Source organism: Lynx canadensis, chromosome D1, assembly GCF_007474595.2.
Source record: "Lynx canadensis isolate LIC74 chromosome D1, mLynCan4.pri.v2, whole genome shotgun sequence".
Taxonomy (NCBI): domain Eukaryota; kingdom Metazoa; phylum Chordata; class Mammalia; order Carnivora; family Felidae; genus Lynx; species Lynx canadensis.
In genome coordinates, this window is record NC_044312.2 from 89,247,745 (window position 1) to 89,272,608 (window position 24,864).

General features: G+C 42.5%; 1 protein-coding gene across 15 annotated transcripts in view; it reads left to right on the forward strand.

The window, feature by feature from the left end:
• The window catches only part of CD44 (CD44 molecule (Indian blood group)), a 90,528-nt gene that overhangs the window by 47,571 nt on the left and 18,093 nt on the right, over positions 1 to 24,864 (forward strand). For 2 of the 15 annotated variants that reach the window (XM_030332061.1, XM_030332060.1), the window contains exon 5: positions 1,936 to 2,169. In XM_030332061.1, the coding sequence (XP_030187921.1) occupies positions 1,936 to 2,169 (234 nt within the window). Of the gene's footprint in view, positions 1 to 1,935; positions 2,170 to 6,912; positions 7,033 to 9,138; positions 9,268 to 10,587; positions 10,714 to 13,059; positions 13,174 to 13,632; positions 13,750 to 18,102; positions 18,232 to 21,197; positions 21,300 to 23,060; positions 23,278 to 24,037; positions 24,245 to 24,864 lie in introns of those variants that run through there. The other 13 variants (XR_003972294.1, XM_030332046.1, XM_030332048.1 and 10 more) reach the window with 13 other exon arrangements.

Below are 24,864 nucleotides of genomic sequence, written 5' to 3' on the forward strand. Positions count from 1 at the left end.
TATTTTGCGTTTAATTGGTCCAATCTTTTCTACTTAAACTATGTTCATTTAAAAAAAATGCCTGAAAATGGAAAACCCAATTCTTGGACATAAGTAGAAGGTATCGTTAAACATATACTTAAAATGTGGGACAAATTAGGTCGCGTTCTTAAATTCTAGCTGCTGAAGGTTCTGAGTCTGAGCTGTGTTCTTTCTCATAGAAGAGGATTAGTAAGTCTCAGGGGGAGAGGCATTCCAGCCCCCTAAATTTTGTTTAATGGTAGTATGAAAGATAATTATAAAGGGCATAGATTTCCTGGTAGGGGTTTCAACATTATTTATACCACACCCACCTAAACTCATCTCGATTACCCCAAGAAGGAGGCGTCTGGCACTGTATGAGAACAGAAAATCTCAACCAAAATTTTCAGAGCGGTCAACTTATTAACCCTGACCTTCTGGCCTCTGAACCTCATTTTTGGGGGGAAGCGTCATAATGTTGAGGAGGCCTGGTTTCTGCCTCCTAAGGACCAGACCCCTCAGTGTACAAGGGAACAGTGGTGGCAGTGGCAGAGGGCTGAGAATTCTTCCTGGCCGCGCCCATCCAGCCCCGCACTGTTATATAGAAAATTGTCCCTGACCTGTGCCTCAGAGAAGGAAAGGGAGGCCCTCACGGTGAGATGTGCTGTCTCAGTCAGGCTTGGTCTAGTTCCTTACCACCTGGGTGGTTTTAAAGGAAGGACTTACTGTCTCTGAGCCTCAGTCTTCTCATCTGGATAATGGAACAACAGGTGAGATTTGAAAAGAAAATGAAGAAAGGTAATATGTCTAGTGTGTGCTTGGCCCATAGTCACGTTCAATAAACGTCCCACTTCCTTGGTGCTCACCAATGCCTTTCAAAGTCCAGACCTATCCGAGTTGCGTCATATTTTCTGATCAAATCTTCATTTGCAGAGATTATCGGGCTGTTCGAGACTTTGGGATATTTTTTAATTTATGTTTTACTAATAGTTCCACTTGGGCAAGCCAGATAGGTGGACAAAAGGAATATTTAGTCCAGTGCAATATAGCAGAAAATAATTTCAGCTAAATGCACACTTGTGCGGTGAGTGGGCCAGACTTGACAAAGGCAGCCAGTCTTTTTCAGGGGAACAATGAAGGAAATCATTCTTGCATTTTCTCCTCCTGTCTATTCTAGGCATTGCCTTGTTGAAATCAAAGATTTTGAGCTTTATATGCCTCTGTGCTTCTCAAATTCAAGTTTGAATGTCACAGAGGACGGGCAAGGGCTCTGTCACTGTTGAGGCATGCTGATGTCTTAACCAGAGTAGGGGCTCATGAAGACTGACAACATTCGCCCCTTAGAAAGAAGGGGGCATTGATTCTTCATGGATTTGCAAATATATATTCCCTGTTGGGACTACTAACCTCTTTGCTCCGGCTTCCAATCCTTTCTAGAAACAGTTGGAATCAATAGCAACAAATTTTACATGTCCTTGAGAAGGGAGAATAGGGACCAGTGGGGAAATTTTCATTTTTTTTTGAGACCAGCTAAATTTTGGATACTATGCTAAGCACTTTACATACAGTGCATCATATAGTGCTCATAACAGAAGGTAGTACTTTTCCCATTTTACAAATGACAGAAGTGAAATGAAGCCCGGTACCAGCTTTGTCGAGAGGCACACAAAGCTGGGATTCAAACATGGACACGTCCAAACACACCCTCTTTCTCCCGCCCCATTTCTAAGAGGCGGGGGTAGGCACGGGAGGGTACACTTTCTTAGTGCATCACCTGCTCCCCCCACCCATCTAGCTAGGTAGTTAAGTATTGTTTTGCTTCATCACAAAGAAAAATAGCTTTGAAGTCACTGTCTTACACGATAGTCCACAGTCTTGCTTAAACTCAGAAAATGTCGGCTGTCAAGTTCTGAGAGTGCCTTCTCTTTCTCCCAGCCATTGTTAACCGTGATGGCACCCGCTATACCCAGACGGGTGAATACAGAACTAACCCTGAAGACATCTACCCCAGCAACCCCACTGACGATGACGTGAGCAGTGGATCATCCAGTGAAAGAAGCACTTCGGGAGGCTACAGCATTTTCCACACCCACCTTCCAACTGCCTACCCGACCCAGGACCAAGACAGTCCCGGGGCGTCCGACAACCCAGAGAATCCCCCCATTACCAGTAAGGAGAATGAATCACTGTGCTTTCCGATGGCGATTTGTTTGCAGAAACGTCTCTGGTCTTCTTGAGTGACGGGCACTCGCTTGTGTGTCGATTGTCTCCTGTCTCTAGAAGTTGGTGACCTCATGTGGGGAGGTGCACTATTACGGTTGTCAGTGCCCTGTGTGCATTGGCTGCTACCGCCTATAATTTTTGTCCATCTGCTTCTCTGTTTTGCTTACCTTGGGAGAAGTAGTGCCATTTTGGAAGTCTTTTTAGAAGAGTTTTTCTTGTTCTCTTGTCTCAGGGACGTGGTGACAACTCAAGCATGACACGGAAGCTGTTTTTACTTTTACATGTTTCTTTCTTGTTCCTATCCACCTTTGGATAAGATTGTTTTCCTACAGCTGGGATCGTAATGCATGCATACCAGTCCATCCGCTTTTCTCAACCGAACCTTACATTTTTGTGTTTTAACTTGATTTATGCTGTTTTATTGATGGCGTGAGAGTCAGTCACCTTCATCACCCGTGATTTACTAAACAGTCCCTTTGTTTTGGGTTTAAGGAAGCATATCTGAAGGAGTTATCTGATCAAATTAAATCTGCTTAAAAGTTGTATATCCCAGCCTGTAGGGGAAGGCTGTTAATACTTGCTTGGATATGTGGGTAATTCATCACGTTAGGACTGCGAGAGTGGAAATATGTAAACATTGTGTTCGATCTCGTTGAGGGTTTTTTTTTTTTTTTTTTTTTTTTTTTTGCCCTTTGTGCCCACTTTCACTGGAAAGTGTTTGCATCGCCCTCTCATCTCCTTCTTTGCTTTTTCCCTATGGTTTGTTTTAAAACAGGTTTTCAGATTGGCCGCGTTCCTTCTATGGAGGATTACTCAAACTGAAACAGGGTCTCTGCCTCTTGGGCAGCTTTCCCAGTATGGTGTGGATTTTTCTTTCTTCCTGTCTATGGCTCTGGAGGGCTGGAACTCCGGTCTCCAAAGAGTGTGCCAGGAGTTCACTGCTTTGCCAATGCTCAAGATAGGGCCCTTTTCGGTGCCTAGTCCCCCCAGAAGCCAGGGCCACCTTCAGAGCACGGTGACTTCATGTAAGGTTACTTGCTCAACAGTGTTTTAAATTCCTGTGAGCAGCTGGCTGAGGGTGCGGAACAAATAGGCGTGAGGTCTGCTTGTTCTTTGCATATCCTTTGCAGCCTTTCAGGAAGCGGACGTTTTCAACCTGCCGGTGCTTTCCCAGATTACTGGCTCTCTGAGGATTGTGTCTCCTCATTGTCTGTCATCCCATGGATGACCCTTCTTGGAGGGGCTTCGGCAAACCAAGCAGGCAGTGCTATTGGCTGCTTGCTACTTCTTGAGCGCCCTGCCTTGGTAAAGTAACCCCGCTGAAGGTGCCTATCATCCGGACACGCGATTTTTGTCAGACGGCGGCGAACATAACAATTAGTGGTCTCAGCAAGAGGCAAATCAAGTCTACTCTAAGGTACTATTTCCCACCGAAGAAGAAAATCATGACAAAATGTATCTTTTAGGAACTAGGTGAAATTCACACTCAAGCCATTATTAGCCTATGCAAAATAGTGAGTATTTCACGTGTGCTTTGGAAAGGCAACGGGGTCATTTTATGGACAGTCACAGCACATCTTTAAATTTTTATTTTTTTACCGTTTATTTATTTTTGAGAGAGAGAGAGAGAGAGAGAGAGAGAGAGAGAGAGGGAGCGTACAACCAGGGGAGGGGCAGAGAGAAGGAGAGAGAGGACCCCAAGCAGGCTCTACACTGACAGTGTGGAGCCTGATGCGGAGCTCAAACCCACAAACCGGGAGATCACAACCTGAGCGGAAGTCGGATGCTCAATCGACCGAGCCACCCAGGCGGCCCGCACACTGTTTAAAGGATTGCACATTTCCTGCTCAGGTTAGTTAGTCAGAAAACATATTTTGAGGACCTACTATGTACCAAGTCTGTGCTAATGCTTGGAATCCAGTGGTGAATACCATTAGAAAGTGATACGGAAGGGAGATAAGGATTAGTAAGCTAGTAACCAATATTTACTAAGTATTAAGCAATATTTGAGGTCTTCTCTGTGCCAAATGCTGCTCCAGTTACTCGGAACCCAGAGCTGGACTGACTTCCTTGGAGCCCCGCTACTGTTCAGAAATCAAGGAGAAGGAATGCTTTGAGACTTAACGAACACATAGGATTTGGGTTGAGAAAAGAAGTGTTCTTCCCTCTTTTCAGAGCACCTAGCTAAGTTTTTCTTAGTAGTTCAGTAAGAGAAAGATTCATTTATCCAACAGAATGACTCTCAGGTTAGAGTCACTGAAGTGCTACAGCATCCAAAAAGGCCAGTGGAAGCTCCAGATAAATCCATCTGTGCAAAGAAGGGTATCCAAGAAAACAATCAGGTAAAAACTTGAAAGCAGTCCATGTTAGAAAAAGTTACCAGTGGTAAGTTCCTGGATAGACCCCATTATCTGAGGCCAGTGAGGAGATTCCCAAAGCTTCTGACTGTTGGACCAAAAAGGTAGAGCTTGGCGGGAGGGAGTGACAGCAAATCCTCTGTAATGGGTACAGGAGGTCAGATGTCCAGAGGAGGTTGGGCTGAGGACAGGGAAGCACGTCTTTAGCTTGGCTGGCTCATTCCTTCCTTAAGGGTCCTTAGTGGGTGGCTGTAGGGAAAGCCAACCAGAACAACCATCTGGAGAGGTTTTGATTTCCATCAGGCTTTTTATTACAAATGTGATTTTTGGAAGAACCTTCCTGGAGGCATGTTGTCAGCCTCTTTTCTATTGGCGGTCTGGCATTCTCTGGAATCCAGAAACCTAAACCAACTCAGGAAGCAGCCTCTTACCTTGGAACACTCGATTTCCTTGTCTTCTGGGTGGCAAAGAAATATATACATACATATATATGTAAAAAAAAAATTCTTTTTTTTGGTCTGGCATGGCCTACTTGGGTTGGGAAAATTGGAAACTCTGATGCTTCTGACTCCTTTCAGGAAATTAGAAGTATTCCTATTTCTATCTTGCTCTTGTGTGTTTGCTTCCCGTCGGTCTCTTCTTGGTCTTCTATACGGTGAAAGTGGCAGAAGGTCTCCATATTTAAAAAGGTTTCTGAGGGCAGAATGAGGTGCCTGAGAATTTTTCAGGGGGATGCTCAGTTTATCTGGTGAAATTGGCTCCTATTCTCTCGACTCTGTGCCAACGTGTCTTTTGTAGCACAGAGCATATTGCACAGGTTGTTGACGTTTTCTGAATACAGAGTCAAAGTTTTTTACCTGGAATTAATGGACTTCCCATAGGTTCAGTGATGGGTCATAAGGTGTCCAAGAGCTACCTGAAATAATACACAAAATTTTGAGAATGTGTATCTGTTGGATCACTTTTTTGAGGACAGGAGTCATAACTTATATCAGATTTTCAAAAGGGTATATAACTTGAAATGGCTTTTAAAGATCTCGAGTGGTTTAGCTGTTTATCCTGATGATCTTTGCTGTTCTTCTTCTACAGGGAAACATTCTCTTTTTTTATGTGTATTTATTTTTGAAAGAGAGACAGAGTGTGAGCTGGGGAGGGGCAGAGAGAGGGAGACAGCATCTGAAGCAGGCTCCAGGCTCTGAGCTGTCTGCACAGAGCCTGACGCAGGGCTCCAACTCAAACCATGAGATCATGACCTGAGCCGAAATTAAGAGATGCTCAACCAACTAAGCCACCCAGGTGCCCCTGCAGGGAAACATTCTAGACTCAAGCCCCACTTGAGAGTCAAATGGGAGATTTCAAATTGCACAATATTACTGATCGTCCTTTCTCTAATTTGAATAGAGTCCAGAATTTCTCTAACTTGGGCAGTCTTGTTTCTTTTCTGGAAACACATTCTGAATTAGAACTAAAAATGACAGGAAGTGATAAATGGACACTCAACAAAGCTTCATCTGATTTCAACATTTTGAACACACACCCTTTGCAAAGCTTCTCCTGCTCAAGCATAAAGCTTGACTTGAAGTTAATGAGTGTGGGCAGAACTTTGAAATGGCAGTTGTCATCAGAAGCTACCTGCATAAAGTGATAGACCCAAGAGATTACAAACGAGCATCTCTAAAGACACTCCAAAAATAAATGAACGAAAGCAACTTTATGAAATGCTGCATCGAAGATCTTCAGTTCATGGCTGGGTCGCCCCATCAAGTAAAATAACATCTCTTTTCCTTCACCGGTTATTAAGTTCCTACTTGGTTTTGCTCTGAGCCTGTGTTCAGAGGGTTCCATTTGAGAAATGAGTACCACTGAATTGATACCCGTGCAGAATTTGCATTTCTGGGGGCTCCTGGGTGGCTCAGTCGGTTAAGCGTCCGACTTCGGCTCAGCTCATGATCTCACGGTTCGTGGGTCCAAGCCCCGCGTCGGGCTCTGTGCTGACAGCTCGGAGCCTGGAGCCTGCTTCGGATTCTGTGTCTCCCCCTCTCTCTGCCCCTCCCCTGCTTGCACTTGTCTCTCTCTCTCTCTCTCTCTCTCTCTCTCTCTCTCTCAAAACTAAATAAACGTTAAAAAAAATTTTTTTTAAAAAGAACTTGTATTTCTGATGTTGCTCTAAGATTCTAAGAGGCGTTAGAAGACTGGAGAGATAAAAGCAGGCCTTAATCTTTCTTTGGTAATCTCCGTTCTGTAATAGATACCGACTTTCTATGTATGTAGAACTGGGAGTAAAGGTTTTGTGGAAAGATCTCACTAAATGGTATTTTCATAATTGATCCAGTTACTTCAACTGTGCACTCAAACAGCCACGCAGCAGTTCAGGAGCAAACTAATTGGATGTGGTCCTGGTTGGGTAACTCACAGCCTAAGACTCAGGATCACACAGCAGCTGCGACAACAGGTAAACTGTTATGTCTTCTGTTTCTCCATTGCCCTCAATGCCAAGTTTTTCCAGGTCGAGGGGAAGGACACCCATTATCCTGGAGAAATTTCCCACCGATGTTCCGTCTCCTCCTTAGGGAGAACAGGATCTGGTACAGATCAGAGGGCCTGTGAATCTGGGGATACAAGTGGACACGCTTATGTGTTCTTTCTATGTGTTTTCCTTTTGGCCACATGCACATCGAATCAGAATTATTTTTCCTTCAGAAGCTTCAGTTAGGAGATTCATTCAGAACGTATCCTCTTGAAAAGAAGTCTATTACAGAGTGTACACTCCTACCTTCTGCCAATCTAATCATCACAGTCAGTGATAACAGAGGGAAATGCTGATTTATGGGTGCAAACTGTCACCCCTGTGCACTGGGGTGCACATCTAAATCCTCAGCTGTAAAGTGGAGGAAGTAACCTGTCACTTTCTGTTGGAATCTAGGCCTCTAACCAGTTTCCTGGACGTTTGACTAAGTCTAAATCCTTGCAAAGTATTCTGAATTGAGAGCTTGTGTGGGAAGAGATTCCAAGTCTATAACAATGGGAGATTACAAGCATATCTTCCTTTATTAACTTTTGCTGATGGATGATATGACCGTATTTCAAAATCACTGGGCATTCTTTCTGCAGAAGGAGGGCAATAAAAATTGTCCTCTACCCTTGCTTGGCTTATAACACATAGAGTAAACCGTATTTTTTATCTTGACAAATACTTCTGTAAGGAAAATAGTGTTGATGTTATGTTGTGATTACATGTCATAGTGGTTAAGGTAATGCTGGAGGGGGTGTGCAGAATAAAGCATATGCTGTTCTTAAATGTTGGCAATGTTTATCTTCATAGAACAAACATTGTGAAGGAAAAGGTCTTCCTTGTCAGTTCTTCATCTTGGGCCATTTCTGGGCTTTCTTAATAGCTGAAAAAAAAAGATATCTAATCACCTTGCTTTTGTATTTGGGGATTTAATGATGGTTTCAGCCTCTCTGCCTGAGCCGTTTTTCAGCTTTTTATCTGAAGAATATGAAATATTCTTCCGGTGGACATTATGATGGCAGAAATAGCAGTCTTGGGAAGTTTCAAACCAGGACTCTTATTTCTGATTTTGTTAGTGAGGTCATTGGTTCACTTTGTTTGTGCCTGTCTTTCCTGATTGATTACCTTCCTTTCACAAGTGGACTCAAAATGTCACGTTCTGCTTCGCAAAATACGATGGTGGCGTAAAAAGCGGCCATGGGCAAAATCGCTAGCAGATCTGGGCACTAAATGGAAAAAGATGGAAAGGCATCTTTTTGCATTTTCCCCTTCATGTGGTCTCCTTCTGTGCGTTGGGGATTGCTGGGGTTACGTGTCTAGGATTGCTGGTAGAAATATCATACCCTAAATTCATGGAGAATGATATTGGTTGGCCAAGATAGAGTGTGTGCAAGATGATGGGCTCAGACTCTGGAGAGCTTGGTTTCGGAATCATAGACTCTCAGATTTGGAGAGGATCTTCAATAGTTTCACTCAAGCAACACTTCTAATCATTTGATCTGCACAATTTTCCTGCTAAGCGATCTTTCTGACCGTGGGGAACACAATACTTTATGAAGAAGTTCATCGTTGGATAGTTCAGATTGTAACCTTTTTAAATCCAACATTCGGAAGAAAAGTCGTCCCCTGCAATTCTTGCCACAGGTCCTCGTTTGGCCTTTGGGACCACAGACAAAAATTTAACCCCTCTGTGATGTTATAGTTTTTCAAAATTCAGAGACCACGGTCACGCTCTTTTTGAGACCTCTCATTTGGCCTTTCTGACACCACACAAGGCAAGGTCTGTCCAGCACAGTTTTTTCCTCTTTAAGATGAGGATCATTAACCGAATGATATTTAAGGTCTTTCCATTTCTGACATTCTATGACCTGCAGTATGGGCCTCTAAAATAAGTGGAACTCCTGTGCTTTTTCTGTTTCTTGCCGCCATGTATGTTATGTATAGATGACTCTCTTGAGTAGTGAAAGAGTAAAAGCGTATTCAGAGCTACTTCTTAGGAACTGATAATTAACCTTTCAACCATCAATTCGATTATGGTTACAACAGCTTTGATGAGTTCTAGTGGCACAACTTCCAAAACAGCAACCAAGAGGCGAGAAGCCCAGGATTGGCTTTCATGGTGGTTTCAGCCATCAGAGTCCGAGAATCATCTTCACACAACAACGATAATGGCTGGTAATGAGTTGTTATTATCTCATTTCATAAGATCTCTTGACAGTTCTTGAAAGACAGATCTCTTTCTCTGAGACAGATCTCATTTCGTAACTATCTCTTGATAGTTCATTGACCTCAGGGATGCTAAGTCTAAAGTCCATTCTGGCTTCACAGATGTTTTGGATGACTTTTGAAGGATCATGAGCTCTGAGATCCGTGTTTGATTTTATAGCATTCATAAGCAGATTTCTTCTTTCTACTCTATAGAATTAATACAGCCCCGGAGGAGGCTAATAAGAGCACGGTGAAAGGGGATCAGGTCTCTCTTGATGACAGAACTGAATGTTGGCCCTGAAAGATATTCTAAAATGACAAAAGTCATTAAAACTTCTTGACTTTCCATGGGAAAATAAAATAGTGTAGCTAGAACTAGAAAAATATAGAAAATATCCATCAGTGGAACTATTCTTGGGGTAGACACTGATTGTAAGAAAACACAAATGTTCGCTCCAAAAGATAGCATGAATCTCATTCAAAATATATGAAGCCCTTTTTCAGTAAAGAGACATCTTCTACAGCAACCAGTAAGAGGAGGCAGAGAGGGTTTGGTTTCCATCTTCTTTCCTGTGATGCATCCCAAAGGGAAAACATGAGAATTTCTCAAAATCTTGGCTCCAGTCCATTTTAGTCAACCCTTTTGGTTGACGAATAATTGCCAGGCATGATTTCTCTGTTAATTGATTCACTTTTTTTTTTTTTTTTTAATGTATGCTGCAGTGTTGTTGGGAATGGTAGTTCAGCTTTCCTTTGCATTCAGAGCTAGAGTGATGTGATGCTCTACAAGGTCAAAAATGAATTAACAAATCGTGAATACAACTATGGGACTGTAAAAATGATTGACAAGTGTTTACATTCCAAAATTCTTCTGCATGTGGCTGGACAAAAGAAAGAGGCATGTGTGAAACCTTTCCATTCTATTCTTGACATCCTAGTTTTGATGGCACATGCTTGATTAATAAATTAACAATCTGAAAGCAGGGAGGGGGGAGTGTTTACTGGCCTTTTTTTCTTTTGTGTCTTTGGTGGGATTATGTCCATATGTATTCTTTTAACTTCCTTAAAGAGATCATTCAGTTGTAAAGGTCATAGCTGGTTGTTTTTAAACCTATGCATTAGCTTCAGAGACCAGGATGCAAGAATTTGGGGATACACACGTTAGATGTCTCACTCTGCTCTTACAATGTTGGGAATTCCATTATACATTCTGTGCCTGATTTTCTTCCTCTGTCAAATGGGTTGTTTGGCATCCAGTCCAGCCACTAACATAAGTCACCACAACAGGTACGGATTCAAATATCATCTCAGCAGGCTGGGAACCAACTGAAGAAAACGAAGATGAAAGAGACAAACACCCCAGTTATTCTGGATCAGGCATTGATGATGATGAAGATTTTATCTCCAGTACCAGTAAGGATAATCAATTACGGTAGAACCATTTTTGCGAGGCTTACTGATTAACCTGAGTGGTGCCCAAGAGGGTCCATCTTGGAAAATAGTTAATGTGGAAAATGAGCATAAACCCGTGACTGATCACACTTTAGTTATACCTTGATAAGATTATGAAGGAAGAAAAATGATTTCTTCTAATGGAAGCCCAAACATATTTGGAAGAGCAATGGGGCAAATAGCTTTTCTAAAATTCCTCATGCCTTGGGTTCTTTCTGTTTTGGTTTATCTATTTAGGATTAGAATTGATTCAATTCTAAATTGAAGACTTAGACGGCCCTAGAAAGGCTTAAACGTTGGGAACCGGCATTCAAGAATGGTAATCAAAACTTGGTTGAAATCAAGGGAGCACATCTGGTTTTAACAAATGAATAGGGCACCAATAGGAGAGAAAGGCATTGAAGGGAAGGACAAGTGTCAGCTGAGCTTTAACAAAGCGGCGCCCAACTGTTAAAAACCGTTGTGTTTCAGTAGTGAAACCACTGCATTTGTGACAGTTGTAAAACTTTTTGAGACCAGAGATGGCAATTGAGCTGAAAAGCATCCTTAGAAAAAAACAGGCAACGATCAGTCTAATATTCCACCAGATGACAGGGTTTCCTCGACATATCTGTAATGATCTAAGATATTGCTGAACAGAGATGAGAATTCTGAACCTGTCCTTAGAGAAGGTGTACCTTTGCCATGAACTCTCCCAGGTCACTGAAGTTCTGTCTGTCCTATTGAAACCTGAGAGTACTATCCCCAAGTGGATAGCACCCAGAAAGGGAGGGACCCAAACAATGGCTTGGGCCCTGAGGCATCTGAGTATATGTATGGCATTGAAAGCCACAAATACTCAAGAGAAATAGAGAATACTCAAGAGAACGAGATGCTTGTAAGTGGTGTATTCTTTAGCCTGGACACCTCTGCAGAGCTTGGTCTATAAAACAAGGCAACTCTTTTTAATGACTTCAGAAACAAAAGCAAATAACCAAGACCACAAGAACTTTATTTACTATTACACTGTATTCTGGGTTCAGGAAGTGGGCCCATCTTCCAGGTGGGGCCGTCAGTAAAGATAATGGACTTGATACTTCAGAAACTCAGCTTTCTTGGGTGGTAACCCAAACCGATCAACCAGAAAACTAAACTGTGTGATCAAGCTCCTGGGGAAAACTTGCCTGGGTATTTTTCATCTCTGTGGCGTATTTTCCAATTTCAGTTCCCCTTTCTACTTGGCACCTGTGCATACAATTCTGCAGGCTGCCTTCTTTCTACTGTAGGGGTGTGTCAGCTGCCGCTTGTTTCATGCTTCTTGGGAATGTGGATAATGATTCGAAACCTGACGTGCTTAACTTGCGAAGTAAGGGCTGATAGCATTACAGTTCTGAAAAGAATTTTGTATCAGTGGAGTATCGAAATTAAGTTTGAAGGAGTTAGGGTGGATTTGCAAGTCGTGTTTTCACAAAAGCAATCGATCCCGATTTTGTCATGATCCTTCTGTCAGGTGCCGTCCCCTGTCCCAGCTCTGTCGTCTTGGGTGACAGTATGAGGCTGCTGGTGGAAGTTTGCCTTGTTTTTTCTTTTTCCGGGGAGCTGCTGTGATGGTGGTTGGTTACCTACGGTGCTTTTGTACTGAATGTGCGAATCTCGGTTTTCCTTCATTGGCTGGGAATGGCTTGCTCATGAAATGCTTTGCCTGTGATGAGAATACCGTAGGTGTTTGTAACTATTCAGAAATGGGTAGCTAAATCCTATGCTTGCTACAGGGAGACGTTCTTTCTTAGAATCGTCTGTGGGAAATCCGTGGCTGCTTACAGTGTTCCTTTCCCCACCAGAACTACTACTGAAATAAAGTGATCATCGTGGTATAATTTTCAGGTATCTCCCTCTTCAGCCTGAGGCTCTACATGTAATGCACTTGCCAGTGATACCAATTCCTTGGGCTTTCAAGTGCACAGGGCTGTTACGGACTGCATGGATGGGCAAAGCTCTGACGTTTTTGGGTCTCCTCGGTGGAGGGCTGGTGTTTGCAAAACTGTTCTTTCTTCTGCTGCAGCTTCTTTGGCTGCTTTCTCCGGAAAATCTCATGTTCTGACCCGAGCGTATTCTATGACAGAATGCAGAGGACACTGAGCTGCTTAACAGGGTGGCTGAATCAAGCTGAAGTGACTGTCTGCTTTCCCTCCGTTTCCACTCAACCATCTATGCAACCTGCTATAGATGATTCACTGCATAGACTAAAGAAGGGAGACGTGTACAGAACAAGTGGTGGAGGCTCGAGAAATAACATTTTCCTAATTACTTCAATCATCATTATCACAGTTTCAACCACACCACGGCTTTTTAACCACCCAAAACAGAACCAGGATCGGACCCAATGGAGCCCAGGCGAATCGAATCCAGGAGTGTTACTTCAGACAACTGCGAGGATGACTGGTAATGGGTTATGCATACTTAATTAAGGACTTTTTTTTCCCTCAAAGTCCGTGATGCTGCAAAGGTCAATCATCAGGACACAGTGGGAAATGTAGTTAATATCTCATCACAAATTCTTAACTTTGGCGAGGATACTCAGTTCGACCTAGGAGCCACTTACCAATCATACCATCTGGGCTCGAGATGCTTTATTATGCAAATGAACCCATTAAAATGGTTTATGACGCTGCCCTTGACAAAGTGGTTAGAGTAGAATAACAGGTAATCATTAAGAAATTTCATGCCCATCGATTTTCTCTTGGGAGAGATTGGTGGAGCCACTCGACGGTATTGAGCATAGATGCTCAGAGATACTGTTGAGGCAGGGCGCTATTAGATAGCATGCATTTTAATGGAAGAACAGAACATCAAAAGTTGCTTGACAAAAAGTCACAGTGTATGTAACCATCGTCACGGCAGATGTGGACAGAAGCAGCACGATTGCTAATGGAGAAAGCTGGACCCACGAACCACACTCTCCTCTCATTCACCATGAGCGTCATGATGAAGAGGAGACCCAGCATTCTACGAGCCCAAGTAAGGAGGATGGTGGTCAGCAGTCCTGATTTAGATGAGTTTGCGAAGTCATTTCGCAGAATAGGGAAGACTCTTTTGTTAGACCTTAGCCACATCTTCTGTTTCCAATGCAGTAATTTCTTTTAGCCACAGAGCATGAAAAGCCGTCAAATCTATACACAAGTTTTAGAAACTGGAAGAAAAATGCTGACTTGTCAGGTTGCCCGAAAGGCCAAAATGTTGAAAAAGTTAAAAATGGTTTTGAAATGTGCGTAACGTACCTGAGTTAGGTTTTGTGTGTGTGTGTGTGTGTGTGTGTGTGTGTGTGTTAGAGATTCCTAAAGGTTCCGTTTGGTGATTTGTGTGTGTTAATGGAAATGTGTGATGAACAGTGTATCTTTCCTTGCTGAGCAGAGGGGTCTGTAAAGAAAGCTTGACAAGTGCAGAGGTCTTTGGAATCCTTATCATCTGTGAAGATCTTTGATGAATCTGGTTTCTTTCTTTCTTTTTTTTTTTTTTTTTACATTTTGTTCCTCACTCCACTGTAGAAAGGCATCCCTTGTACCCTTGGAGGGAAGGTCAGTAGCTCATACAGACTGTATTTGAATGTCTGTGACTGCTCTTTTTCTGTTTTTAAGCCCAGAGTATCTTGGGGGGAAGCTTTGACGCTGTTACTTCTATTTATGTGCAAACATCTCAGGTTTTCCAAAACAATCTCAAGTACCACTACTGGTCTGGAAGGATAACACACAAAAAAGTAAGAAGTATATCCTCTTCTTTTGTCTCTCTGTCTTGGAGCCATGCCTATCATGTTTGGAACAAAAGAAGCTTTAATTCAGGATAACAGCTTGTAGCATCTTGAAAACTGCGGTTCAAGTGTCATTCTCTTAGCCTTGGATACTCCGAACACAAAAATGTAAGAAACAGCCGCTTAGAACCCAAAGGGCAAAGCTATAGTTTGAGGGATGTCTCCAGACAACACAAGAAACATTTCAGACACCCACTAGGACATAGGTTTTACGTTCTGGCCATTGTACTGAATATGCCCAACAGGCCTGCCTCTCATTACTTTTCCCAGCGGATTTTATTTTCGTGTGAGGATTACGAGCCGAGTTAACAAGAGTCTTCTGATAGAAGAAGGAAATGAGAAGCAGACGTCTCTTCAGAATGGGATTCCATTCCAATCCCCTTTTGGAAGCGAAGAGTATATCTTAGAATTGAAGGCAGTTTGTACTTAAAAAGCAGAAAGCTACTTAAGAGGTTTGGAATTAATGAGACCATTGTCGAAAGGTGGTGATGGGGGGCCAAGGGAAGAGGGGACATCATGACTGTAGTTGAAAAACCAGATGGAACAGAACCTAACAGAGGGAAAGGGAAAGCAGTAACCATGCTAGCAATTCTCTTATCAGTACTTGCAAAACACAAAGATTCTGGTTGGTGACCTCGGGGCTTTATCAAAGAACATTACAACTTCTAGAAGAGAGTCAACCTTCGTATTTTATGATGGAAATCCTATACTCTGCAAATCCATATGTTGAAAACAGCAGGGGTTACTGGGTATTTAAAGGATCATTATGTTTATAAAGACAGTGCTAGAGTAGTGTGTGTGTGTGTGTGTGTGTGTGTGTGTGTGTGTGTGCATGTGCGTGCGTGCGTGTCCGTATGTGTGCACACAGGCGTACATTTTGCTTTTTCTTTCTTTTCTAAAACATTTTGAATGGGCGGTTTGTGTTTGGGTTGATGTTGCCATTTTTTGTAATTACGCTCCATGGTTTTCCTAACTTCATTATTTGTCAGGAGGCAGTGATTTAGTCAGTGGGAGGTAAAACCGAAGACTTGGGGTGTCTTTTTTCCTCCCTCTGGATAACGAGTTAACCCCAGGAATGTTTTGGCCAACGCAAAGGTAAAATGAGGACACAAATTTTAGTTTTTTAAAGGTTTTTCTTATTATCAAATCATACATATCATTTTCTAAAATTATGAAATACAACCAGTCTTGCCGGTTGCCAAATATACTTTGGCTTGGCGAGTTTATAGACTCTCATTTTCTTGAGGAATGAAACATTTGCTATTCGTTGCCATACATGAAAATGACAGTGGCTTTGGCACCCTGATACGTTTTATTCCATTCATTTTATTCTTTTTAAAACTGAACAATTACAACACTGAGAGGTTGGCATTTTTACCCTGTCACACATTGTTTATATAATGCCAAACACTGGCTAGAATAGTTTTCTTTCATTGACTTACTTTTGGTAAAAAGCGATTTTGGCAAATCTTAGATGCCACGTAGACATAACGTCGTAACGTGCCGGTGCAGCAGCACCCGGTCATTGTCAGCATCTTTTGTGCTGGCAAATCCGCTCCTGGTGCATTTCCAGGGCATGTGATCGTGAGTTATGTGACCACCATTTGAGAGGTCCTCCCCCTAGGCTGATCTTGTCATCAGCTGGTATATAATATATTCCTCCCTCCAAAATCACTGCGGCAAAGAGGTTAATTCTTTGAACACACAGTTCTCTCCAAGGATATGTGAGGCTGTGGACAACAGTAAATTAAGAATCATCCTGGGAATTCATGGACTGTGGTCTAGTCCTGACCTGGTGCAAATCTGGCTACAGGATTTTGAGCAAGACTACTTTGGGTCTTAGTTTTCCTATCGGAAAAATGGAAGGATTGCACCGTTGATTTCTTTTTTTAAAATATAACTTACCGTCAAATTGGCTTCCATGCAACACCCAGTGCTCATTGATTCAATACCCCTTTCAGAATATGAGCGCTCTCACTCCTTGCTGCTTCCCTTTTCTATCTTTTCTCCCATGTGTATGTGGCCTGAAAGTAGAAAGCTGTGTGTTGGTAAGGAAACTGAACAATAAAGGCTCACAACTGACATCTTCTCACAGCTCAGGAAATCCCTAGTCGTACAATGGAAGAAACAACTACCCAGAAAGAGCAGTGGGTTGAGAGCGGATGGCATGGGGCATATCCCCAATCATCCAAAAGAAGACTCTCATTCAACAACAGGGACAGCTGGTAATGGGTTGTTTAATAAGCAAACTTGGGTGGAAGTTTCCTTGTGGGTTAAATGCTGAGCGCTGAGGACACAGAACAGAAAGACATTGAAGGAATTGTCACAAGATGTTAAGATTCTTTAGTAAATTATGATGTGGTCAACACAGAGCCAATCCTTAGATGCTCATAACAAATCACCAAAGAAGGAGTAGATATAGCGTACAAAGGAGACATAGAGAATATGTCCTTTTTGTGTATCACTTTCAGATCCAGTTTGGGGCATCCCCGAGTGAGATTGGAGCAGAGACTCTGATCTTATCAAATGCTCCCTTTTGTTTTGTAAAGGAATCTACAACGTGGCTTTTTGAAACACTGGGCATGTCAGAAAGCCCTTGGTCCGAACCCCAGTGTTGGAAGAAATGGAGCCAGATGGTTTGAGGAAAATACCTGTCTGATGTCATTTAGCACTTTTGTCATGTCTATCTGGAGCTTTCTCTTTGAATTTGCAGTGCTTTTTTCTGAGCTTTACCAAAAACGCACCTTCTCTAGTCCAGAATTGTGGGATCGTGGAGATCGGGCTCGAGTCGTGTCGTCATCTCTAAGTGATGCCAGATAACTTGACTCCGCAGGCTCCTATGCACGATTCTTGGTGTGGCAGAAACATGGAATGCCAGTGTGTGAAAGCCTCTGAGTGCCTACCTGGCTGAGCCGTGGATTCAGTGACTGGCTATGGCATGTGGTTGTTGCTAAGGGGCCACTGTTGTACTCTTCTCTACCCATATATCTCTGCTGGCTCAGAATGAAGCAGTGGCATGTGCTGAATTCTTCTGTGTCGCTTGTGCTGTGGATCCCATTGTTAGAAGGTAACGCTTCTAACGGGTTCCATTCATGCTTTTGAGATGAATGGCATTGACTTTCATGTTTATCTTGTGGGTGGCTGTTACCTGATTCCTTCTCTAAATCCCAACCAGCCTAATGTGCATTTCACCGGGATGCGGTTGTCTTGGAATGACATCATGTGCTTAGACTTCCTCCTTTAGGGGATGGGGGCAACAGGGCATGTGGTTCAAGAACTACTTCTTCGTCTTTGCTTGACGTCTGTAAGTCATCCTGTATTCCCTGCAGGAGTCATTAATGACTTTGCGCCCTCTAGTTCACCTGCTGACTGCTGAGTACATGAACATGAACAAACCCATACCTGCCAAAACATTCTGTGCTTACACAACTTCTTTGCCCTCTATGCCAGGAAGATGAGTTCATTGTCTTGTCTAGAGACTAAAGTCTTTTTAAAATTATCAGTGTATCCCTGGCCCAATGTCAACTAACACTTTGACAATTGCTTGAACTACATGGTCACAACAGCCCCGGCCCATGACAGCCATCCAGACCAAAGAATGACAACGCAGAGTCAAGAGGACAGCTCCTGGACTTACTTCTTCGACCCAATCTCACATCCAATGGGACGAGGTCATCAAACAGAAAGATGGATGGGTAATAGCCTCTGAGCTTTTTTGTATATATATTATGTTTTTGAAAGCCACCAAATGGCTATTTAACTAGAAATGTGCCCTTGATTTTAAAACAGTCTACTTCCTAAGGAACTTGAAGTTGCTTCAAAAGTTAGGTTTCTATGTGGGAGTGATATGCACATTCATCTGAATGGGAATTCCTGGGCTGAGACTAAAGAATTCAGACAGAGGGGGTCAAAGATCCTAAGAGGGTGAGAGTGGAGGTTATTTTCTCTGAAGAAGGAGCAGTCTCAACATTTGTTTTCCATTTCCTTTTAAGTGCAGTGTTCTAAAAAGAGTGAAGTGATTGAATTCAGTGACTATTTTCCTTGTAGACCCAAAGATGTAACTTGTCTTTGGTAGAGAAATCTTAGAGGTCAAAAATTGGTGAGTACTCGTTTCAAAAAAGTAACTAAAAAGTTCAGAAAACTTTCTTATTCATTCTTGCCACATTTAGAGAGAAATACGGTACCCAGTGACTTAGGCTTTAGACCACTCTTGGCTCTCAATAAATGTTTACAAATTTAATAAGTAGGCAACTTTTAGACAGGATGGAATCCTGTAGGTAAATAAAAAAATACCATTTTTTATTTACCTATAAGTGGTTAAAAACAGAAATGAGAGAGAGAGAGAGAGTAAAAAAGATACGAATTGCAGTTCTGCAAGAATGGAAGACTATGATTTTATTTGACCAATTTTTATATTTAAAAAGAATTCTTTCTTTATCAGAACAGATGACAGCTTTCCTGAGAGAATCTGCAGGACTTGGCTGCAGGTGGTATCCCTTTTTTCTCAGTCATTACTAAGCTGAAGATTCCATGTTCCTTACCGTACCCATGAGTTGAGCTACTCAATTTTTTAAAAATTATTCAGTAAGGTATCTTGATCCCAGGGATGTAACATTCCGAAAAGAGAGATAGACAGGAAGACTCAATAAAGGAATGTGAATTTTTGGTCATAGCATGGAACATATTATCTGGATCCAAACTTCCAAAGGCATACATAACACAAACTATTGAAATAGGGACTAAGAACACAATGATGATGTCTCTTGATATTGAGTTGAACAAAATTATCTCTAAAATGAATTCCACAGTCTCCGTGGCTTCATTTCTTTAAAACATCCTATACTGTACCCAAATATTAATGATCAGATATCCCTTAAGCTATAATTGTATTACATTTCTGCTGATGTGCAATGCAATATAGACACCCAGTGATGCCTGGGTCCGTGCTCTTAAAGAACTTAAAATTTAGCTAGGGAAGGAAAACACTTGTCATCAAAATATATCTAACAATACTAGACAATAAGCAAATAGATGCCAAATGAATGTTGCCAACAATAAACACAAAAATCCAGAGGACCCTCTAGAGAGTGTCAGAGAAAGGTAGATCAGACTTAGTTTTTCAAAGATGGAAAAACATGGATAGGCAGAGAAAGGAAGTCTGGGAAAGTTGTTTTGTTTTGCTTTGTTTTGTATTGTTTTGTTTTGTTTTTTAGGAAGGATACTCGTGTAAGGAGAAACATAAAGAAAGGAAAACCAAGGAATGAGTTTCTCAGAGTTACTGGGTCCATTTGTCATAAAGGAAGATGAGTTTGAATGGCTAGGTTGTGGCCGTTGGGTTGAGTTGGTCAAGGTTACATGCAAACCCAGCACACATATTTATGCACGTGGCAGCTGGAGGCTCTGGTCTATCCACGGTGGGAACCAAGCCAGTAAAGCAGCTTCAGAATCAATTATCCACTGATGAATAGAAAGAAAGTCCATTGAGTTAGACATGCAAAGGGCAATACAATTGGCTTCAACCATAGAACGGTGCGCTACATCTTGAACGATGCTACTTAGAGAGGGGGAAGACGATGAACAAGTGTGTCTAGAGACTTTCAACAGACAGGACTCTTTCTGGGAAAATATCCATTTGGGATTTCAGTTTGGGTTAGCTCGCCTTTCCTCTTTTTGGAGACCTGGGATAGTACAGTTAGCCACGTCTTGTCCTACAAAGATCTTGACTCTCTTTTCTTGTAGTAAAGGCCGCAGGGTGAATGTGAAGGCCCAGTATTCCAGTGTTTCCCACTGGAGTCATCTGGACCTGGTCAAATCTCTCCAGATGCAGCGGTGTGGGGGTACTTTGAGCCGGAGAGCCAGCAACAGTGATGGTGCTTGTGGGTCGATTGGTGACTCTTTCACTTAGGACTTACCATTTCAGCAGCACTTTGATTTGCGATGATTACTAGAAACGGGATATATCAATATGTCGGTGACATTTCTGTACCACTCAACGTTGTACATGTTAAGTGCCAAGGACACCTCGTACTTGTGTTTACGGGGAGAATGATTCACTGACATGTGCTTCTTTTTTCTTGCCCCTGAATACCTCCTGTGGCCTTCATGGAGGTAGTATTGGATGATAATTTTATGTGTTATATGCCCATTCACTTTGTGGCGCAAAAGAGGGCCAAAAGAGGGAAGAGGGCTGTAAGAAAAAAACAAAACAACAACAACAAGCTTTCGTCCCAAGTGAGGGAGATGTGATAAAATGGTGTCTGAACCAGTGCGTTTTGTCTTTTCTCTACGATCCAGATCACGTGGATCTATAGGGAAGACAATGTGTAGGGAACGAGACAAGTCACACGTGGGCTATGTTTCTGCCTTTTTGCGAGGCTTGGGAGGCCCATCGTGTTCTCATTTAGAGCCCTGCCAGACCCAGCAAAAGTAAACAAAAATTGTACCTTTCATACACTCAGTCTTTAAGTGAAAGCCACCTGCTTCTTACGATTCTCTTTTGAAGAAGCAATCGTTTGTCCCAGTTCTGCAGGCATCAATCAGTATGAACGTTTTTTCCTTCTTGTCCAGGTTTGAATATAAAAATAGTTTGTCTGTAGACCCTAAACCACCCTCAGGAGGTGGGTTAGTAAATCAGGCAATAACACCGATTTAATTCCCTCAGATACGGACTCCAGCCATAGTACAACACTTCAACCTTCTGCAGATCCAAATACACATTCGGTGGAAGAGTTGGACAGGACAGGACCTCTTTCCGTGACGACTCGTAAGGACATAACAGCCCCTTTATTGGCCTGTGATCCTGCTTCAGCTCTGGCCCACACTGGCCTGGATACAGAGCTTGGTGATACAATGATGCAGTTAGTGCTATGTGGCTTGGCTCAGCCCAGAGGATAAAAGGGTCTCCATTGCCGATATTTTCCTGGCGGGTTCTTTAAATCTGATTTTTCCTTCATTCTTGGTGATTTCCCTACTCAACGGCCTTATCTTAAGGAAAATAAAAAGGTTGGGGGATTCCGCTCAAGTTGATTTTCTTTCTCTAAATAGTTATGCCAGTGACACCCAAGACCACGGCTAGGACGGTGGTTTCTCTATGTTTCAACCATGTCCTTTGGTTCCCATCTTTCCTCCAGTCAAGGCAGGAGAGGGGTAGGGTTGCTTTCATAGCTGCAAAAAGATCATTTGGGCCTGGCTAATCAGAGAGAGTAGGGAAATCACCACAGCCCACAGAAGAGGGGCAAGGCATGTTGTTGACAATTAACAAAGGTGACAGGGCCTGGGAACAGAAGAGGAATGTTTGCCAGGACCTCTTCCTACTGCTAAACATCCGGTAGAAGCAATGCTGAACTCCTCAGGAGCCTTAATTTCCACTATATGGACAAGGCTATCTTAGAGATCAGCCTGAAATCATTCGCAATTTCTTCACAGAATATGAAAGAAATCCAGAATTAAGAAACTCATTTCACTGCTTGCTACACATAATGGACAGAGTCCTTTTAGGCAAAGGAAAACATCAGCAAGCGTGTGCTGATCACCAAGAACGTATGTAGCACAGTGTTACGTATCAGAGGAGGTGGAGATAAGCCTAAGAATGGGCCCCTCCAACGGAGGGTCTTGTATTTCCACTTTATGGCCCCGATGTCTTGTATTCCGATACTGGGATTGGGATTTGGGTGAATGTCTTCCTCCTGGTTGTGATGTATGCTTGGTGGTGGACGTGGCTTATGGATGTGGTTTATGGAATGCCTGCACCTGTAACTCAGAGGTCAGTACCTTTCCTAGAAGGACCCAAAAGAAATCAACTCAAAACAGTCCCAAGTGATTTCAGATATGGGCAATGGTTCAACCTCAAATTGATATATGTCAGTGAAGGTCCTGTGTTTGCCCAGGCAAGCGTTTCCTGGCATTTTAGTGCAGTGATGAGAATCCTCATTCACGGGCGAGATCAAAAACCTAATAATAGATGAAAAATGGTAACTTTAATTTAATATTCTTGAGAAGGTACTGAAGTATTTCTTTGTGTAAATTTGATCTGAGTTCCTCGAGCAGGTTATTCTAGATTCTAGAACTTCGTCCTTTTTTTGTCATTAGGGGTAGACTACCTGCTGCTGTCGTATTTATCGCCCTACAGTTGTGCTTCTTGACCCGCAGCTAGGTACTCTTGATCATTTGTAAGAGCACTGGAATTCATCCATTCCTTTTCCCCTGTCTCTATGTTCTCTGGTTTTCCCGAGTGACTTGGGCCAGGATGTTCCAGGGTGGACAAAGTCTTGGTTCAGGCTTCACCTTGTCACTTGGCCTTTGTTGATGACACTGAAAAAGAAGTTCTTAGGAGCCAGTTAAGGGACAAAAGAGAATTCCGTTACACATTCCTGTCAATCAGAAGAGCGTGGTGTGCACAAACTACAGTATTCCTATGCACCTACCCGTCGGACACTGCGATAGTTAGACCCCTCCTGTCAGCAGATAACAGAGGATGTGTTTCACGGCTCCAAATTAATGCTGGATTCATCCCTCCTTGAAACAGAGCAGAGTCCTACTCAGAGCTTCTCTACATCACATGGAGACTGGGAAGAAGATAAAGACCATCCAGTGACTTCTACTCCAACATCTAGCAGCAAGGATGGTAAAGCCCAGTTGGCTCCAGCTCTTGATAAAAATCGATAAGTTATGGATGTCTTTGCAGTGTCTTTGGTGGAGGCACATCAGTTGACTGCTGCTATGCTGTCACTTCTGATCAGAAGGTGTGGCTGGTGATGGCTCTTTGATTTTTCTGCTTTGTAGACCTCTTAGAAGCTACTGTCTGTACATTGAGTGCAAACTGTATTTCTTTCTTAGTCTTAAAGGTCAGGCTTCTTAAGCTGTGGAATTAGTGGCGTGGTCTTAAAATAACATATTGCTTATATATGGTTTGCAATCGGTGTGAAGGTCTGAATGCTGTCACTTTCTATTTCCCTTTCATTGATGACATTATTTTGCCGTTCATCATCTGGACATAAATCCATGGTGCTGGCGACTGAGGAGCAGTGCCCTTATGGCAAAGGAAAGAATAATCAAAGCATCGGGTCTTTGAAACCTTGCATTTGCTACTCCATTTGCGGGCAGCATGATTTTACTTTTCAGTTCAGTGATGTGTTTTTTCCACTTCACCCACGGTGGGTCTAATTGAGTAAGAGCTCAAGATTATCTAGTCCCTGAATTGACTTGAAGGGCCACAGTTAGTTGTAGTGGCATAAACCTAACTTCGATCATCCGGGCAGGTGTTGCAACAAATGCCCCTTCTAGGTATGGGGATCACCAAAATCTCTTCCATCGATGTCCAGGTGATGCCAATTGCAAAATATTGCTTCCCTTCGATAGTATAAGGAAGCACACGGTCTTTTGCTCCGTACTCGTGAATAACGAATGGAAAGCTTTTGTAGCATCTGACCATTCTGAAGACAGGCATCTGCTGGGTGGCGGCCTCACAAATGTGGGTTTACCATTGATTCCGCCTCCACACAGATAGGACTGATGGCAAAGGTGGAAGAAGAAGTGGACATTTTCCTGAAGACTCAGCTACTTCAGTGGAAGGTTATACTTCTCGGTCCCCAGCCACAAAGGAACCCAGGACCCTCATCCCAGTGACCCCTGCTAAGACGGGGGTCCCTGAAGTTACTGAAGTTAATATTGCTGGAGATTCCGACTCTAATGTTGATCGTTTCTTTTCAGGTAACTTGGCCATTTGTTATCTGGTTTGATTTTTCTACAGAGAGAAACAACGCGTGCTTGAATACTGCGGGGGACATTTTCTGTGTAGGCTGTGATTAGGCTGATTTGTGACATGGGAATGGCTTTTATTACAGGTCATGATTCTAATGCAAATAAAGTCAGATTTAGGTTAGATAAATAATGCTTTTATTTGTCAGAGTAACCTCCATTTATTTTTGTGACTTGGTTGTTATGGTAGAATTTCTTTCTTTGCTCCTAATCTCGTGATATACTAATTTGAACCATACAAAATCAATGTTGCTATAGGTCCAAGTCGTTAACTATTAGCAATTTCATTTGATTCAACTGAGATATGCTACCTGTTTAGTAAGGGTTTACCCAACATGTGAATAATGTCCATATGCTAATGTCTTTGCTCTGAAATTATTATCTTTACTGGTGATGGATTGGCAAATTTTGCTTTCGGTGACGGGCTTGTAGCCAAACCTACTTATGATTCACACCTCAAACTTCATGAGTTAATCTACTAATTATGAATAGGCACGATTTCTCTTGTTGTAATGGCAAAGAGAGGACTAAAGATGACTTATTCAATTAAGTTGGACCCAGACCCGAAAGGA